We start from the raw sequence: 17,416 nt of genomic DNA on the forward strand, positions 1-17,416 counted from the left end.
TATATATTTGATTTCGCCAATAAAGCTTGCTGTTTGTTTACCTGTTTGTTTGGCCAGAGGACATCGGGTGATTGTCCAATCAAAGCGCGGAAAAACAACTCAGTACTTCAACAATTCAAACATAATTTAGTCGCTAGAAACATGGTATGTCACAATAAAAATAATACATTCTTGCGGCTAAGTTATAAATGCATTCATTTGAACGATATGAATTTGTGAAAAAATAAAGCTAATGTTATAAGTTAAAGTGATTTAAGGATGGTGTGTGTTTAAGATAATAGCAAAATTAAAAAAAGTATTATAACAAATATTTGAAAAAGTTAAAATTATAAGTTAAAGTGATTTTGGGGATTTTGAGTGTTAGAAATCTAATACTTTTTAAATATTGATATCAATTGCTGAATTCTTTCTTATCTTACCTTATAAGCTCTTTTGCTGGTGAAATACAAAGTTGTAAAACGGACTTTACATAGTGCTTTTGGCCTCAGGTATTTTCAGTGCTTTGTGATAAATAAGTACTCCCCAATGTAGCTCGTCAAAATCCGGATTTCTTATCGGAATTTATGGACTGTAAAATGACGAGGAGATGTTGAAGTCATGGTGACGAAAAGATAGACACTCGTATATCGATTCGATGATATATGTCTGCAGAATGGGCTACAGGCTACAGTGAACCCAACCCTTTAAGAAACATGCCCATGGACGTACGTTTTTTTTCCAATTGTCGCTCAAATGTTCGCTGTCACCGTCGATTAGTCAGCTGAGTTGGCCGGCACTTAGATATTCCCATAATCTTATCAGTTTTTTTTGGCAGTTTACATACTATATAAGCAGATAGATATGGGTAGGTCTCGCGCCCCAAGAGCCCAAGAGAGCCGCGTAGTTAAGCTCCCAAAAGTGAAGAGAGGACCGATCTCTCAGTTGACTGGGGAGGATATCGGATTATGGACCCGGTTCTCTTGCACGGATATCAGTTTGGAAAGTACGCTTTGGATGACAGTAGGTCTATCTAAGATCGGGCGCGTTGTTCGTTGTAAACTGAATACTAAAACAAAACAATATTCATGTAATGCCCTGAGCCCCTCGACTGATAATGTAAAATGATCAAATTCGAGTGACGATTCTTCGAGTGCAATATTAATTGAAATGTCCACTCAGTGGAGTTATTTCCTTGCCAACCATCCAATGGATAGACCAAGTGTTGGTCTATCCATATAAAACAAGAGTGTGCGAGCTTCGACTATTGAAAACTGATCGGCGGTACCTTACTCATCGGAATCTAACGAAGAGATTACCTGGCTAGTCGGCTATTGGTTTCAAAAAACGTTATTCCCGATAAGCAATACGACGAATTCGTGGTAACGAAGTATTTTAGAGAGATACAGAAATCGGTCAGTTTTAGTCAGTTATGCTATTGTTTCGCGTCGGTACCACATTGTCCTCAAACTCGAACGAAGGTATATGAACTTGGAAAGGCTCTAAAAAGCCCCCATCGCAGTGGATAAAATCAAGGGATCATCATCATGGGCAAGTTCTTCGAAAGACTTCTTCAGAAGAGGGTGAGTTCCGATATTGGCATTCGGTTGTGTAACATCAATAAGAAACCATTGTTCAAGTATACAATATGTGTGTTATAAGGCCATTTCAAAAAGCATGCCAGTATAAATGTAATTATGAGAGTGTGTGCCTGTTTATATCCGTCAACTAATTTCATATATATATAAGATAAGTAACGCCGTTTGTCGATATGTGAGAGAAAAAGAGATAGCTTCGGTTAGATAAAGTTGGAGTCCAACTTTATAATCTTAGAATTCCATCACGCCATTCTCTGCTCGGAATCCTAAATTACAAATTGGACCACGCCAAGTTTTGTTTTTATTTATTTTTTGTCCAGTTTTAATCCTATTAAACTAATGTTTAATATTTCGGTTATACCAGGGTCATTTTATGACTCATTTTCGAACTCGCAAAATGGTAGGTTTTCAAAAGAATTTGTACGTATTTATATATTTCTTAAATTTGTATTGTTTTATGATCCTTCTCATGGTAAACACACCTTTTTTTGGGGTATTAGTTATCAATTTGCAACTTTTTGATATAATTAAATTAATGCTTCTCATAAGTTTGTACTGCCGAGGCTCTCTTATCTCCTATTACAATAAGTTGAATAATTGCGAAGTCGTATTGTAATAACTCAATTACCTGCTGGCCAAAAACACACAATTAAATTTGCCTTGTGCATGAAAAAGTCAGTGCTACATAGATCTTAAACAATTGGTTTTTATGAGATTTGATTTGAGTGGGACGTCATCGAATTGACAATACGGCAAATTAACTATGCACTTTGAACCTATTAGTTCCCGAATGTCTTCGTGTGTGGATATATATGTACATGGTACATTCAAACATATTGCAAACTTAAACTGGCAACGTCAATAAGTTTCGAGCTTTTATTGGATGCCCGAAGCTGAAGCTAAAGCTGTGGCGCTACGATCCGACCGATTTTGAAGCTGTGAATGGGTATGGGAATGGGAATGGGTATGGGATCGTAATAGGTGTGGGTATGGAAATGCAGATCGAATTCTCAGTGTGAGAACGGCTTTTCACAAGCGCACATCACGCGGCTATCTCGCGAACTATTAGTTGTTAGTCTAATAAATCATCTTGAAAGGATATACTGAATGATCGGACTTCGCTTATAGAATAGTGACAAGTGTGTGTGCGGCTCGAAAGATAAGATCTATGTAAATCCGAAAGCAAATATGTACAAACCCATAAAAAAATCAATGTGTATAGATACGTGCCTCAATGGTCGTGGACGTGCATCATAGAACTGTTCAATTGAAGTGTTAAAATTGCCCACTTAACATCGTTTTAAGGTTATATATTAAGTGTGCTGAGAAAAAGTCGATAAATATACAAATGTCTGTATGTGCATTGGGGCGGACCTTAGTTTTGGTGATTTAAGGCTATGATATAGGCCGTAAAACCAAATATGCTTCGTGCAAATGTATCCGCACTATGCAATAAAATATTATAGAGATCCGGATCTTTTGTGCGTAAAAAGCTTATGTGCGACCGAGTGTCGATGGATAAACAATAATTAACAATAGTCAAATAGTAGGTGTATTAAAATATGATTGCAATCCAAAACGCGAAATCGAGAGAATCGTCGTAAAGTTTCCATTGGCTTGTTATTGTCCGGAAAAATCAGTTCCGTGAAAGGGCTTTAAAGAGATGATCGGACGCGACAGTGGTCACACCGCTACCAAATGCGTCAATCTTAGAATGATGAACAATGAATTTCTTTCGCCATGACCATCTGAGCGGCTTTCGACCCATCGATCAGATCCGATCCTATCCCGCAGCCACAACAGCGTGGGCAGATCAGGAATCGTTCCATCTCAAGGACGCATTCCTATGGAACTGGCATAAGGTTTGTGATATAATTATTGGGAATATTTGACAACTAAACAGGCATTGTTGTTTAGCATTGTTATTAATATATATTTATGTACAATTTATTAGCATTATAAGGAAAGCATTAGGTACTTACCTGTTGAATGGTTTAATAATGGTTTCGAAATTAAAAGCATAAATATATAAGACTAGTTATATTTCTCTGGTCTATGTGTCGTATGAGTGATATATACTGAAGCTGATTTTAAATCCTTAAACGAATAAGAAAGGGATTCCCCCTTTCTGTGGTGCTTTTAATTAGTCTATTGTTATTTTAAAAGTAAAAGCTCTATTGAAAGGTAAAAAATATTTTTAGCAATTTATGTTTACTGTATTTCTTTCACTCACCTCTGGCCAATTTTGGCCGCTGATTCATTGCGAATACATTGAAGAAATATTCTGATAATACAAATTCTTATCTGCATGTCTACCATTTTTTGTTCGATTCCATGTTTTCCAGGGCTCCCGAGTTAGTACAATAAATGATTGGCTTCAAATACAAATTGGTGGGCCCGAGGATGTGAAGAAAAAAAGGCCAAAGGGCCAAAACCGCATAAAATCGACGAAATACACATTGATCACATTCCTGCCACAAAATCTATTGGAACAATTTCGCCGCATTGCGAATTTTTACTTCCTGGTGATGACAATAATATCCCTTTTAATTGGTAAATATGTATGGAAAAACCACAAAATAGATTTATAAATACAATTTTTAGTGGTTTCGTATGGTTTCATGTCTCATACGAAAGTTAAATATCCTAAGATTAAACGTCTCAATTTTTTTATGTTTAGATAGTCCGGTATCTCCGATGACCTCGCTTTTACCCCTGGTTTTTGTAATTGCCGTGACCGCAGCTAAACAGGGCTATGAAGATATCCTTCGATATAGGACAGACAACGTGGTAAATTCTTCGCCAGGTGAGTAAACATATCAATGCTTAGAATTTAAGGTTTTTTTAAATTTTAATTTTTAAAACCCCCTTATGCTCGATCTACAGTCACGGTTATCAGGGATGGAAAGGAGGCTATTATTAAGTCGGAGGACGTCATTTCCGGGGATCTAATCGTAGTCGAGCGAGACTGCGATGTGCCGTGCGATCTGGTCCTGCTGAGATCCACAGATCCGCATGGTAAGTGCTTCATTACCACGGCCAATCTGGACGGTGAGTCCAACCTGAAGACCCTGATGGTGCCGCGGGACCTGCCCACCGTGGACCTGCAGGAGATGCACAAGCTGGGCGTGATCGAGTGCGAGAGTCCCACCACGGATCTGTACAGTTTCAACGGCAAGATCGAGCTGAAGGGCGGCGAGGGACGAGTCCTGCCCCTGTCCGCCGAGAATGTCCTGCTGCGCGGATCGCGGGTGAAAAACACCGAGTGCGTCATCGGGTGCGCCGTCTATACGGGCATGATCTCCAAGCTGCAGCTGAACAGCCGGCTCACCCGGAACAAGAACGCCTCCAGCGAGACGTACATCAATCGCTTCCTGATCGTCATACTCATCGCCCTCATCGCGATAGTCACCTTGCTGTACTTCTTGAAGAGGTGAGTTTTTCTGGGGTGTATTTGGGATCTTGTTAATAGGTGGGGAGAAATACAATTATATAAGAATCAGTTGCGATGCTTAAAAAAACTTCTATCTAAAAAATATTTATACAAAACATTACCATCTTTTTAAGGATATTGGATTATTGACGAATAGATTTTGTAAAGCTTCAATTAAACCACCTTTGTTCCTTCTTTTACCAGGTACAACGAGCTGTTTGTGATACCCAAGCTTACCTATCTGGGGGATGCGACGGACAGTTACAGCGTGAAGCAGTTCCTGCAGGACTACCTGTCGTTCCTGATCCTGTTCAACTACCTGATCCCCATCTCCTTGTACGTGACCATCGAGCTGCAGCGCGGGATCAGCAGCTGGTTCATGGAGTGGGACATCGAGCTGTACGAGAAGGAGACCGACCAGCCGTGCGTGGTGAACACATCGAACCTGAACGAGGAACTGGGCCAGATCAATATACTCTTCTCCGATAAGACGGGCACGCTGACCAAGAACGAGATGAACTTCCAGCAGTGCTCGATAGACGGCAGTAAGTTCCTGTTCAAGAAGACGCGGCTGGAGGATGAGGAGACCAAGGCGCTCTTGGATATCAACAAGTTCAATGTAGGTTATATCTATTCTATTGTGTTTTATATTTTCTATGCAACGGCTGTTAATTATATTCCATATTCTACAGGCTAGCCAGCGCGTCTTCTTCCAGGCCCTGTCCATTTGCCACACGGTTCAGGTGGCCTCCGGCTCTCTGGAGGAGGCGGATGCGGGGGCCACCAAGAGGGAGCCCCCGGTGGCTGTGGCCATTAAGTCGGGTCCGCCGGAGATGTACTCCATTTCGGACATCACCGAGGAGAGTCACAATGCTAGTCAGCAGAGCGAGCTTAACGTTAGCCACACCATCGACAACTCGCTGTCGGGTCATCCGAATGGCTCCAATTCGACGGCCACTTCATCGGATGTCAATCCCCTGCTCGTCTCCGACGACAGTTACGGTGCCGTGGAGCGTCGCAAGCGTCCGGTGGTGGTGAAGAGGAGTCCCAACTTTGCCCGCTCCAATCGGATGCAAAATGCTCCAGCCCAGCCCGCTTCTGCCATCGACCTGAGTGTCAACCAGACTGACGTCCTTAATGGGAATGCGACCCTGAACGGAGTGGAGACCGCTCCCAATTATCGGCCCATTTCCCTGCAATTCAGACGGTCTACCTCAGAGAAGGATCTGCAGCAGTCCTGGGAGCCGCAGAACGGCCAGGCTCCCGGCCACCGGAGGGCCCACTCCTATGGAGCGCCCAATGCCTACCTCACGAACCCCATTGCAGCCAGCTCTCCGCCCGCCAATGTCCTCTTTCGATCCACCAGCACCACTTCCCGGGAATCCTATGCCGCACCCACCTTCACCCGACAGCCCACAATTCTCATGCGTGCCGAGTCGCAGCGCAGGAAGAACGAAATTCGCGATTTCATATTGTAAGTCAAGTAGATTAATAACTTAAATTTAGTGGTATCCGAAAAATCTCAGTTTTTGTAAAGTCTAGTTCGATTAGCATTAGCTAAATAAGATCTAGGGAAATTCGCATTGTAGATGTAGATTTTTTTATATCTTTAATACTTTATATATATTATTTCACATTACTTCACAGCACCTTGGACTACCAGGCCTCCAGTCCGGACGAGAAGGCTTTGGTGGAGGCCTGTGCCAATTTGGGAATGGTCTACACCGGAGACGATGACGAAACACTGCGGGTGAGGATTGTGCCGCCCCACATGGACTACAAGCGACCATTTGCCAAGCCCAAGGAGGAGACCTTCCAGCGACTCCACGTCCTCGAGTTCACATCGGACCGCAAGCGAATGAGTGTCATTGTCCGGGATACGGAAGGCAGGAAGTGGATCTATACCAAGGGCGCCGAGAGCTACGTTTTTCCGCTCTGCGCCAACAGTTCGGCGGATCTCGTCTCAAAGACGGACGCCCACATCAGCGACTTTGCCCGTCTCGGCCTGCGTACCTTGGCCATTGCCCGGCGTTTGATTGCGGAGGAGGAGTATCAGGACTTCCTCGTGGAACTGGCCCAGGCCAATAGCTCGTTGGAGAGTCGAAAACAGCTCAGCGAGGAGTGCTACGCGAAGATCGAAAGCAGTGAGTACTATAGAAATATAAATTTAATTTAATCCAAATATGATAACTTTATGCCAAAGCTCTCATTGAAATTGTCCCACATTGTTGACTAGTCCTTGTTCTCCCCCTTCATGTTTTGTAATAAATATCACATAATATGTTCTCTCCAAAGATCTTGACCTGCTGGGAGCGACAGCTGTAGAGGATGCCCTGCAAGACGATGTGGCGGATACGCTGGTGTCCCTGCAGGCGGCAGGGATTAAGATCTGGGTGCTGACGGGCGATAAAGTGGAGACCGCACTGAACATTGCCCTGTCCTGCGGACACATTCCGCCCGATGCCAAGAAGTACTTCATCATCGACTGCAAGAACCGCGAGGAGATGCTCCTCCACCTGAACGCCTTGGATCGAGAGATCATATTCGGAATCGGCCAGGAGTGCGCCCTGCTGATCGACGGCAAGAGCTTGGGCGTGGCCTTGGCGGAGGCCAGCTCGGAGTTCCGTGACGTGGCTGTCAAGTGCACAGCCGTCCTGTGCTGTCGCCTCAGTCCGCTGCAGAAGAGCGAGGTGGTGTCGCTGATCAAGTCCTCCAACGAGAACTACAACACGGCGTCCATTGGCGATGGGGCCAATGATGTTTCGATGATCCAGGAGGCCCATGTGGGCATCGGAATCATGGGACGCGAGGGCAGGCAGGCGGCACGTTGTGCGGACTTTGCCTTTGCCAAGTTCTGCATGCTGAAGCGACTGCTCCTCGTCCATGGCCACTACCACAGTGTCCGACTGTCATTGCTGGTTTTGTACTTCTTCTACAAGAACATCGTCTTCATGGGCCTCATGTTCCTGTTCCAGTTCCACACCCTGTTCTCCTCGTCCTCCGTCTACGACTCCCTGTTCCTCACGTTGTATAATGTGATATACACCTCGCTGCCCATTCTCTTCATAGCCATCTCCGAAAAGCCATACACCGAGGAAAAGCTAATGAGGTATGGCGTTTGGAGTGCAATGAAACTTACTTCAGACAGTACTAATAATCCTTCTCAATCAACAGAACGCCGCAGCTTTACAAGAAGAATACGGACAATAAGCAGCTACACTGGCCGTACTTCCTTATGTGGGTGCTCTTTGCCGTATACCACTCCGTCATCATTTTCTACTTCGCCTTCTGCCTCTTCTCCTATAACAACGTGATCCTAAACTACGGCCAGACGGTGGCCTTTTCCTGCTTCGGAACCCTGCTCATGTGGACGGTGGTCGTGGTGGTGAACCTCAAGCTTTGGCTCGAGTCGATGTACCTGTCTTTCTGGTACATATTCACCATCATCATTTCCATTTTGGGTTTTGTAATCACAACGGTTATCTACAACGTTATCAATCTGTGAGTTTGCCTAAATTAGTTCGTGGGTTGAATTCTGAATAGTAACCATATGTCTTGTGCAGGGACTACGACACCGACATCTATTGGGCCTACAACAATCTGTTGGCCTCCCTGCCAGTCTGGCTGTGGATCCTATTGACCTGTGTGGCCTGCCTGGTCCCCGACTATACCATCCGAATGCTCCGACGGGCCCTAAACATCAAGAGCTTCAGTATTTTCCCCGGAAAACAACGGAAACTCAAAATGCGTGAAAAGTTCGAGTCGACATACTTGTAAAACGACTCTAGCCCATAGTTTTTATACCCCTAATTTATTTATTTCCTTTATGTATACTTTTTTTTTTTGTTAGATAAAAGAAAAAAATGTTTGTTGAAAAATTAAGATTGATTTATTTTGTATTTTCCTGAAAGAAACCTTGAAAACCTATGGTACAACTTGGAATCAACTTGGTGTAGAAATTGTCTTTAACTTAGAGCTGGAGTTTTAAATATCGTAGCTTTTGAAGATTGCTTTTTTCAGGTAGTTCCATCGCATTAAGGTTTACTGCGATAAATAAATATAATTCCTAACATTTTATAAACCTATAAAGTCATCCGATTGGAAAAGTACCAGAAAAGTACAAAATATATATGCGATTTCCTGGGCTGTGTAGGGCACTTGTTAGGTCGACCAGACCCACTGCCACGCCCCTTTAGCCCAATTATATTGTTATCGTGTTGATGGCGTCGTTGTTGCTCCCATTTGCATTGCTGAGGCAATACCAAAAAGTTTTGATTGTGGGGCCGTTCTCATTGATAATGATATCTCGCATTCCGCAAATACATATATATGTTTGAACACTGGGAGATATGAGTATTTCGCAGGCACCTACATATAGGCATGAAGTCGCAATCGCTGGGAGATCGTGAACGATTTTAGTGGACATTTGGTGGCTGTGTTTTATGGTCGACGACGAAAGAGTTAGCCAAGTTAGTGGTCAATACGATTCGTTTGTGCTCGTTCTTTTTGTCGAAATATACCCGTACCAAATGGCTTCGCTATCAGTTCGAGGTTGTCATATAGATTTCATGGACGCCCTAATGCCAACACATGTGCAAAGCTATATCTAAACCACGTCTGTGTGCCGCGTATGACTATGCCGAAGGAAATTCTTAATCATTTTCGGCTGAGTTTAGTGTGCATAGGGCGGTACTCGCAGCGCAATTTGTTTTTTATATACTTCTAAAATCCAAACAAAAATCATGTCATTGACCAAGGCGACGTCGAGGAAGGATCTGTCGAGGGACTCGAACCAGAGCCATATCCCCCCAATACCAGCCAACCAGACGGCCAAGTCGACGACCATAGTCAAGTATGAGAAGTCCTCGTGCCTCTTCTGCAACGAATGGTTCGATGCCCAGACATTCACGGTTATAATCGCCCAATATTTCAGTCCCCCTTTGATTACTATTACATTACTACTCCCCTTTGGATGCGACTGCAGGAACACCTGATCCACTGCGGCCAGGTGCTGGAGGAGTGTCCCAACGGCTGTCAGGCCTTCATCCCGCGCATCCGGATGAGATCGCACCAGAAGGAGTGCCCCCGAACGAGTCAGCAGAACCAGAGCCAGAACCACGTGAACAATCGGATGAGCGTCAGCATGGACCGTTTGGATCGACAGTCCGACCAGCGCCTCCTAGTCATCGAGCAGGATGTGGGCACCATTCGATCCGTTCTCAACGAGGAGATCCGCCAGCGCCTGCACCTGATCACCGATGTGGGAAATATCCGGAAGCAGAACCAAGTCGTCGAGGACTGGACGCGCGACACCGAGAAGGCGATGGACGAGCTGCGCCACCAGATGGACGAGGAAACCAGGCGCAGGGTCTTTGCCATCGAACAGAACCAGCTGGATGTCCAGTACTGCTGTGATATCACCCAGGTGAGTAAAGGGGGCTTACAATACATTAGACAGTAGTCATTATTGATTAGTAACTTTTCTAATGATCGTTTATTTCGGAAAATAAGAAAATAAAATAAAATAAAAACAATTCTTTCTATTTGTTATAATAATAATATAATACATAAAACAAATAAAGGTTTAACCTTCTTCTGCGGAACTACAAACTTAGGGAAATCTCAATACTTAAGCCTTGTAAGAAAGAACCAGAGTGAAAACACAATAAAAAAAATAACGAAGTATGAGCAAAGGGTGTCTTATATTTTACAGCTATGTCTGTTATTGTAATAATGATATACCAATTTTAATCTACCGTAGTCGTTGAAGGAGCAAGTCGAGTTGAGGTTGGACGAGGCACAAAAGTTGGTTAATCAACTCTCAGCGGACGTGACCGTTCACCAGAATCAGCTGAATGATAATATCCTCAAGCTGGAAGAGCTGATCTTCGAAAACGAGAGGCTGAACAGGTGAGTGGTGTTTAAAATCGTGACAGCATTCTTAAACAAAAACCCAGGGAAAAGTTCTTTCAGATCGAGGAATTTCTGCAGCAGATTAATGAGGACATCAAAAACAAATTGGGCAACAGTGATTATGTCACCTCGAAGCAGGCAACACTGGACTACGAGGTTAAGAATGTTAAGAACATTGTGTGCGAAACCGAAGAGCGTTGCGACAAATTGGATCGAGCCCTTCACCAGACCATGCAGAATTTATCGGATTTGGAGACCCAAATGGCCATGCAGCAGCGCATCGCTAGTGTGCAGAATATAAGAGGTGAGATTCAAAGGTTCAATGCAGAGCTCAAGTCAGTAAAGCTACAACGTCCGGATTTATACATAATACTCGTACTATAGTGAAGTGTTTGTTAGCAACTGATTTCTACTCAATTGACCCAAATCAGATTTAAACTAATATTTGAATTTTAAATTTATATATTTAGCCATATTTAATTCTAATTTATAAACTTTCAGGCCACTTGATTTGGCGCATCAAGGACTACTCCAAGAAGTTGGACGAGTCGAAGCAGTACGACACCATTCTCCACAGCTCCATGTTCTCCAATAAAGCATTTAGCTATGCTCTTCGGGTGAGTTGAGATGTTATCCCGTTTAGATATTAAATGTATATCTACATTTGAACCATCTCCAGCTGGATATATACTTGAACGGCAAGGGCACGTGGAAGGGACGGAACATGATCGCCTGCTTGAACGTCCTTTCCGGGGAGTACGATCCCCTTTTGGCCTGGCCCTGCCGCCTCCAGGCCGAGATCATCATCCGGGATCAGTGCTCCAATCCGGCGGAGGCCGAGGACTATGTGAAAACCATATTTGTGCGCAAGAAGAGCGACGACTTCATCCAGAGCAACCAGTACTTTCATATACCCCACAAGGTCATCACCAGTCGCAACTATCTTCGCAACGATTCCATGTTCATTGAGGTGCGAGTCCTCAAGTGATATGCCCACTATATTGACAAGGAAAAATTCCATTGATTTAATGCATACATATATATAATAATTTATTCCATTGAGAGCGAGCTAGAAGCCTAAAAAACCCGCTTACAAACACGAGTAGTGTATAGTAGTGTGTAAGTGAATACAAATCGATGCTTGGTTTTAATATGCATATATTTTAGTGTATGTTTTTTGCAATTTTAAATGCTTTTGAAGTAGGCAATAAAGGTACATTGAGGCACTGTCGAGACGAAGTCGGTAGGTAGAAAGATTCATTGCAACATTTATGTGGTCACTTGAAATATTAGCAAAGTAACAAGTGATTCACTCGAGGAACTTCAACATATATGTCTTTTTGTCTTTCCGAGCGCATTTAAATACAAAGGTATTTTAATATTAAAAAACAAATACAACTCTTGCTAACCCATAGGTTAGGTGTTTATAGAGGTATCAAATTGTTCAGGTAATAATTGTGAGCACTTAAAGTCCACAAAGTGGGTCATAATTGTTTGGCTCCCTTGGCGTGTATGTTGTATGTATGTAAATGATCGAATACATGAAAAAGGTAAGACATATCCGAATAATTGATTTCAAGTTCGATTTGGTTTGAATAATAAATATATGGAGATTCTTAAGATGACCGCTGTTCACCCACCAGGGCGTAGAGAGCATGCTTGTAGTGGCCCGAAGTGTCGCCCTGAAATATATATTTCATGTGGTTATTTTCAATGGGATAATTTTAATGTGTATATTTACCTTGATCCAGCTCTTTAGCGGCTTGCCGTACAGCCGTTCAAAAGCCACCTTTATGTCCGTCATATCAATCTGAAAATCAGTATACCATCTTAGCCGAGTCCAAGCAGCACAGTGCTATAGATCTAATTACCTCGCTGCGTGTGATGATGACACGGATCAACTGGGTGTCATTGGTTCCGATTCCGGCCATCGACTTGTGCAAACGCGAGGCAAAGTATTCGGCCTTGTTGGTGACACACCTGTAGATGGCAATCAGGCCCTCCATCACGTCGCCGGAGAACTCCTTCTTGATGGCCTTCTCCAGCGAGTGGCCAGTCATGCCCTCGTACTCCTGGAATATCTGCAGGAAAAGAGGAATGTCGGTAAGTCAAATGGATTATGTTTATGGGCTATTATATATTATAGATATTATAGTACATTTATATGAAGTTCAATAGCAATCATTCTCTCGGATGATATTAATTTATTAAAATCCCTTCGATCACATACCATTTTCAACTGCTGGTAGTTCCTCTGGCAGAGGATCATGTTGAACATGCTTTCGTCTGTGCCGACACGCAGTTCTCCGGCCTTGAGCAGCTCCCTGGCATCGTTCTTGGCCGCATTGGGATCAACCCGGCCGCTCTCATCCCGCGCCGCAGTGCACAAGGAGGTGAGCAGCCGCTTGAAGTTGCCCGAGGTCTCCGACTTAAGTTCGGACTCCAAGTGAGCACCGTACACTAGATAGATTTTGATGAATCATATTAAATTCGTAATATAAATGTGTATTGGCACAGTGAGCATACGTCGTAAGTACTGGTTTTTGATTGTATAGATCTCCATGTTGGACAGCGTGCAGAGGATTTCGATGAGGACCTCCTCGTCGGTGCCAAGGCCAGCCATGGCGTCGTTCAGCTCCGCGCAATAGTAGTCCACGATGGGACGCAGCAGGCCGACGAGGAGCTTCTCAAAGTTGCCGCTCGTCTCCGACTTGATGTCCTCGATAAGGTCCTTGCCGAAATGGGTCTTGTACTGGCGCTGGATCTCCTGGCGCTGCTCGTTCGTCCGCCGGCAGATGATGTTGATCAGGGCGTTCTCATCCGTTCCGAAGCCCTTCATCGCCTTGCGCAGGTCGTGGGCATCCTTCACGGGATCGAATCCCTGGGCGGCCACCACAGTGGGAGTTCCCTGAAAGAGTCGCGATTGATAGACCCAGATTATTTGGTGTTTTACGTGATTTTAATGTGATCATGATTATGATGATGAATGGCTAGGGCTGAGAGTGAATTTAGTTATAAAACGGCCCGGGGTAGAAAACTACTTGGGATGTGTGGCGTACGCAGGGGGTACTACAAATTCTCTATAAATTTAATTTATTAAATAGACTATTTGTCAGCCCTGAGAAAATAAAAGAGAAAGCATTTAGGGTAATGTAAAAATATAAAAATCCCTCTGGAAGCATATCTGCGTACGCCAGTGTCTCTAGCAATTGATGACCAACCTCTTTGTGAGCTGGGAGTGACCGATGCACCTGCCCCTGACCATTCCCATACCCCTGTCCATGCCCGTGCCCCTGTCCGTGCCCCTGTCCATGTCCTTGTCCGTAACCATAGCCTGCATCGTATCCGGCTGTCATGGCTGGTGTGTATCCACGATCCGGGGGATAGGGGCTATTCGAAATCGGAGGCTGCTGATGCTGCTGATGCAACGGTGGAGCGAATTGGCCCGGGTACGGATTTGAACTGGGATAAGGTGGGTAGGATGGGGCGGCGGCGCCCGGGTATGGTGCCGACATTGGTGGATAGGGAGCTGGGGCACCCTGTTGGCCAGGATATTGCTGCTGCTGGTGGTAGTGCATTTGGGGCGATGGTTGTGAGGGGGGGTGTGGCTGGGGCGGGTATGGCGAGTTCTGCTGCATCGGTGGCACCCAACCAGCTCCAAAAGGCGCCCGTGGTGGCTCGTGGTGATTAGTGGAGGTAGGGGGGTACGATGGCATTCCAGAACCAGAACCCTATAAAGGCCAAAAAATTGAGCTTAATATTCACAGAGCCCAAAAGCCATTCATTTCATATTTAGATATCTTCAATAAAATTAATTCAGATACAAATGTAAATGAAACTCACCGAGAAACAATATTCTAAAAAATTAACATTTTCTGATGATTTATATAATTTATCTTTTAAAAAAAATCATAAAAAAAAGATTTGATCGAACAAATTTTAAAAAATAAAACGTTTTTTAGGATCTAATGATTAATGCTTTTAGAACAAAAGTCTAAGGAAAAAACTTACGAAGGGATACATTATGGGGAAGATTCTATTCTGTGGGGGGTTTCCGGTGATTGAGATTCAGTACTGGAAAAAGCAAAACAGGAACAAGTGGGTTTCATTAAAATCAAAATATTTACACACATATGTACAAGGCTATAAAACTAATATTTAACCAGTTGTTATCAGCATACTTATTTGGCCACCATACATATTAACATATATTTGGATTTACCTACCAATTCTTCGCAACAATAAAGCAAAGATTGCTGCTAATAGAAATAAAGAATATAAAATGTGCTGGCGGGTTTTGAGCCAGAAATTTTATATCACACTACGCAATGAAATGTGCTAATAAATAAATAGGGATTGGCATTCGAGTGTAAGTTACAGAATTGAATCTACCTGAATTTATATTTCCTATTTATTTGTTACAGTTTGCCGGTACTGTTGGAGCTTTAAGAGAGATAAGTATACATATGACTTAGCAAATGACTCCGAGGGGAAAACCATTAAGTTATAATATCGACAATTTTATAAAGAAAACATATCAAGGTTTTTATTGCTCATATAAAAGATATATAAATATGACGCAGTGGAAAAGTTTAATTTTTAATTCATACCCATTTTCAAAATGGGTACTGTTTGGTAAAAAAAAAAACCCTGCCTTAAAAACACTAATTGGTTCTATAAAAATGTACGTATAAAAGTGTATAAGCTTTGATGAAATATACATATGTATGCTACACCTTATTTTACCTTATATTTTGTATATTTAAGGGACATTAGTCACGAAAACAAGAAACAGAATTAAAGCACGTGTACTTTGCTAAATGAAAATCAAGTAGACGTAGTAAATATATGTACTGAAATTATGTATCCCTTAGGCTAATATTTACGGGTCATGTCATGCGTGATACATGAATACGTTTGTTGCCTTTTTTTGCTTCAGACACATAGACGCCACCGACTTGATGGGAATGTTAACAACTGCCTGGTTTCTAAAGTGAAAGTTGGAAAATATGTTTGCACAATTGTTTATATGTTGTTCAAAAACGGCACGTGCATTTAATTCGTATACGTTTTTTTATAAACTCAGTAATATGATAGAAATTCAAGAAAGAAATGTTGTTGCATATATTTTCTTTATATAATTACTTATTTTCGATATTCCAAAATTTATATTTGCAAACAAAGTTTGTACTGTTTGCACAGCAAACATAATTTTGTTTACTTCAAGATGATTCATCTTGCACTCAAACCCACGTCAACAAAGTCTCTCAGACGCATATGCCTATGTATTTGAACTGAGTCATGCTCTTACAGAGGCTTACGTGAAATACTATTTTTGAATTGTAAAATCATTGTTACAAAATTTACACAAATAAATGTATTTAAATTTAAAAATAAACCAGTTTGATTAGGAATGGGTTCTTATCAGGTCCTTTTACAAAACACAACCACTTCTTGAGAAGTTTCTGTTTGCCTATATAAACTATAACTAAACATACAGTTTTTTGATAGATGCTGTATAGTTTTGTAAACAATGGATTTTACCGGTCAAACAATTTTTTTTTAATTTTACGTCAATGTATCGTTATTAAACAATCCAATGTCATTGAGCGAGATGAACGAACTATTGAAGTGACGTGGGATTGCGCAGAAAATGTTTACTGGAAAATATTTTCCTCTATCTCTATATATCCATGCCATATTTACAATTCATAAGAATACAAAAATATTGAATTCCGACGATGGGAAAAGGTGTTTGGTTTTCGCTAATACATATATCCGTATCCATGTTTATACATATAGATTCCTAAGTATGTTATGGGGTCTTATCGACGTCGGCAATATCATAATGTTTTTGAGGGTAATTATTCCTAGCAAGGTCGCAAATCAACAGATGGGTATCACTTATACTACAGATGCAGCACATGAACACGTGTCGTGCCGGTGTGTGCGAAGTGTGGATATGTGCATCCAATATCTTTGTATCTTTCCATCTTTCTATCTGAAGATACAAAACGAGTGTTTCTATTGCTGTTACCCCGCCGCCAGTCGAACGATATATGTATTATCGCTCAGTAGATACACACATATCTAGACACTCGCATATGTATGTCTCGGAGATTATTTGGGAACAGAGTCGTCTTAAAGTTATGGTTTTTATAAATTTATAATGCACTATTGGTACACTAGAACACTAATAACAACAAATATCTCAGTGGGGCAGCCAAAAAAAGATGCAAAAATCTTTAAACTAATTTTTTTAATTACTTTAAGTATCTGAAAACGCGACGACGGCAATTAGCGAATATATTTTGTAGTGCCGAGGGGATTTTATCAACTGACCTACGCGCCAGGGCGGGACAACTACCTGTTGTTGCTGTGATAAGTCGATACCCTCAGTTGTAGTCGATACCATGTCTTTCAAGCTGTCTATCGATAGGTATCTAGTAGTACTCATTCTTTCGTTTCTTTTATTTATCATTTTTTTATATTTAAT

General features: G+C 42.3%; 3 protein-coding genes across 6 annotated transcripts; 2 read left to right on the forward strand and 1 right to left on the reverse strand.

The window, feature by feature from the left end:
- Positions 1 to 1,316: 1,316 nt before the first annotated feature.
- LOC108063756 (phospholipid-transporting ATPase IF) lies at positions 1,317 to 8,889 on the forward strand. 2 transcript variants are annotated; one of them, XM_017150957.3, is made up of 10 exons: positions 1,317 to 1,559; positions 3,920 to 4,127; positions 4,255 to 4,380; positions 4,461 to 5,007; positions 5,212 to 5,626; positions 5,700 to 6,481; positions 6,655 to 7,151; positions 7,303 to 8,116; positions 8,182 to 8,508; positions 8,571 to 8,889. In XM_017150957.3, the coding sequence occupies exons 1-10, from the start codon at positions 1,524 to 1,526 to the stop codon at positions 8,782 to 8,784; spliced, it is 3,966 nt and encodes a 1,321-aa protein (XP_017006446.2). In that variant the 5' UTR covers positions 1,317 to 1,523; the 3' UTR covers positions 8,785 to 8,889. The 2 variants fall into 2 exon arrangements, with proteins under 2 accessions (XP_017006446.2, XP_017006443.2); XM_017150954.3 differs by lacking the exon at positions 1,317 to 1,559 and adding an exon at positions 2,813 to 3,436.
- Positions 8,890 to 9,404: 515 nt separating this feature from the next.
- Traf-like (TNF-receptor-associated factor-like) lies at positions 9,405 to 12,077 on the forward strand. 2 transcript variants are annotated; one of them, XM_070219169.1, is made up of 7 exons: positions 9,405 to 9,476; positions 9,765 to 9,917; positions 9,992 to 10,432; positions 10,769 to 10,917; positions 10,965 to 11,224; positions 11,422 to 11,537; positions 11,600 to 12,077. In XM_070219169.1, the coding sequence occupies exons 1-7, from the start codon at positions 9,450 to 9,452 to the stop codon at positions 11,906 to 11,908; spliced, it is 1,455 nt and encodes a 484-aa protein (XP_070075270.1). In that variant the 5' UTR covers positions 9,405 to 9,449; the 3' UTR covers positions 11,909 to 12,077. The 2 variants fall into 2 exon arrangements, with proteins under 2 accessions (XP_070075270.1, XP_017006451.1); XM_017150962.3 differs by lacking the exon at positions 9,405 to 9,476 and having other exon boundaries at positions 9,777 to 9,859; positions 9,941 to 10,432.
- Positions 12,061 to 17,296, reverse strand: AnxB11 (Annexin B11). Of its 2 annotated transcripts, XM_017150959.3 has the most exons (8): positions 17,188 to 17,296; positions 14,932 to 14,994; positions 14,142 to 14,651; positions 13,447 to 13,828; positions 13,151 to 13,380; positions 12,792 to 13,001; positions 12,662 to 12,730; positions 12,061 to 12,602 (listed from the first exon to the last, which is right to left on the reverse strand). In XM_017150959.3, exons 2-8 carry the CDS (start codon positions 14,941 to 14,943, stop codon positions 12,537 to 12,539), a joined length of 1,479 nt encoding a protein of 492 aa, XP_017006448.1. In that variant the 5' UTR covers positions 14,944 to 14,994; positions 17,188 to 17,296; the 3' UTR covers positions 12,061 to 12,536. The 2 variants fall into 2 exon arrangements, with proteins under 2 accessions (XP_017006448.1, XP_017006449.1); XM_017150960.3 differs by lacking the exon at positions 14,142 to 14,651.
- Between the last annotated feature and the right edge of the window lie 120 nt (positions 17,297 to 17,416).

Source organism: Drosophila takahashii, chromosome X (genome assembly GCF_030179915.1).
Source record: "Drosophila takahashii strain IR98-3 E-12201 chromosome X, DtakHiC1v2, whole genome shotgun sequence".
In the NCBI taxonomy this organism is placed as follows: Eukaryota; Metazoa; Arthropoda; class Insecta; order Diptera; family Drosophilidae; genus Drosophila; species Drosophila takahashii.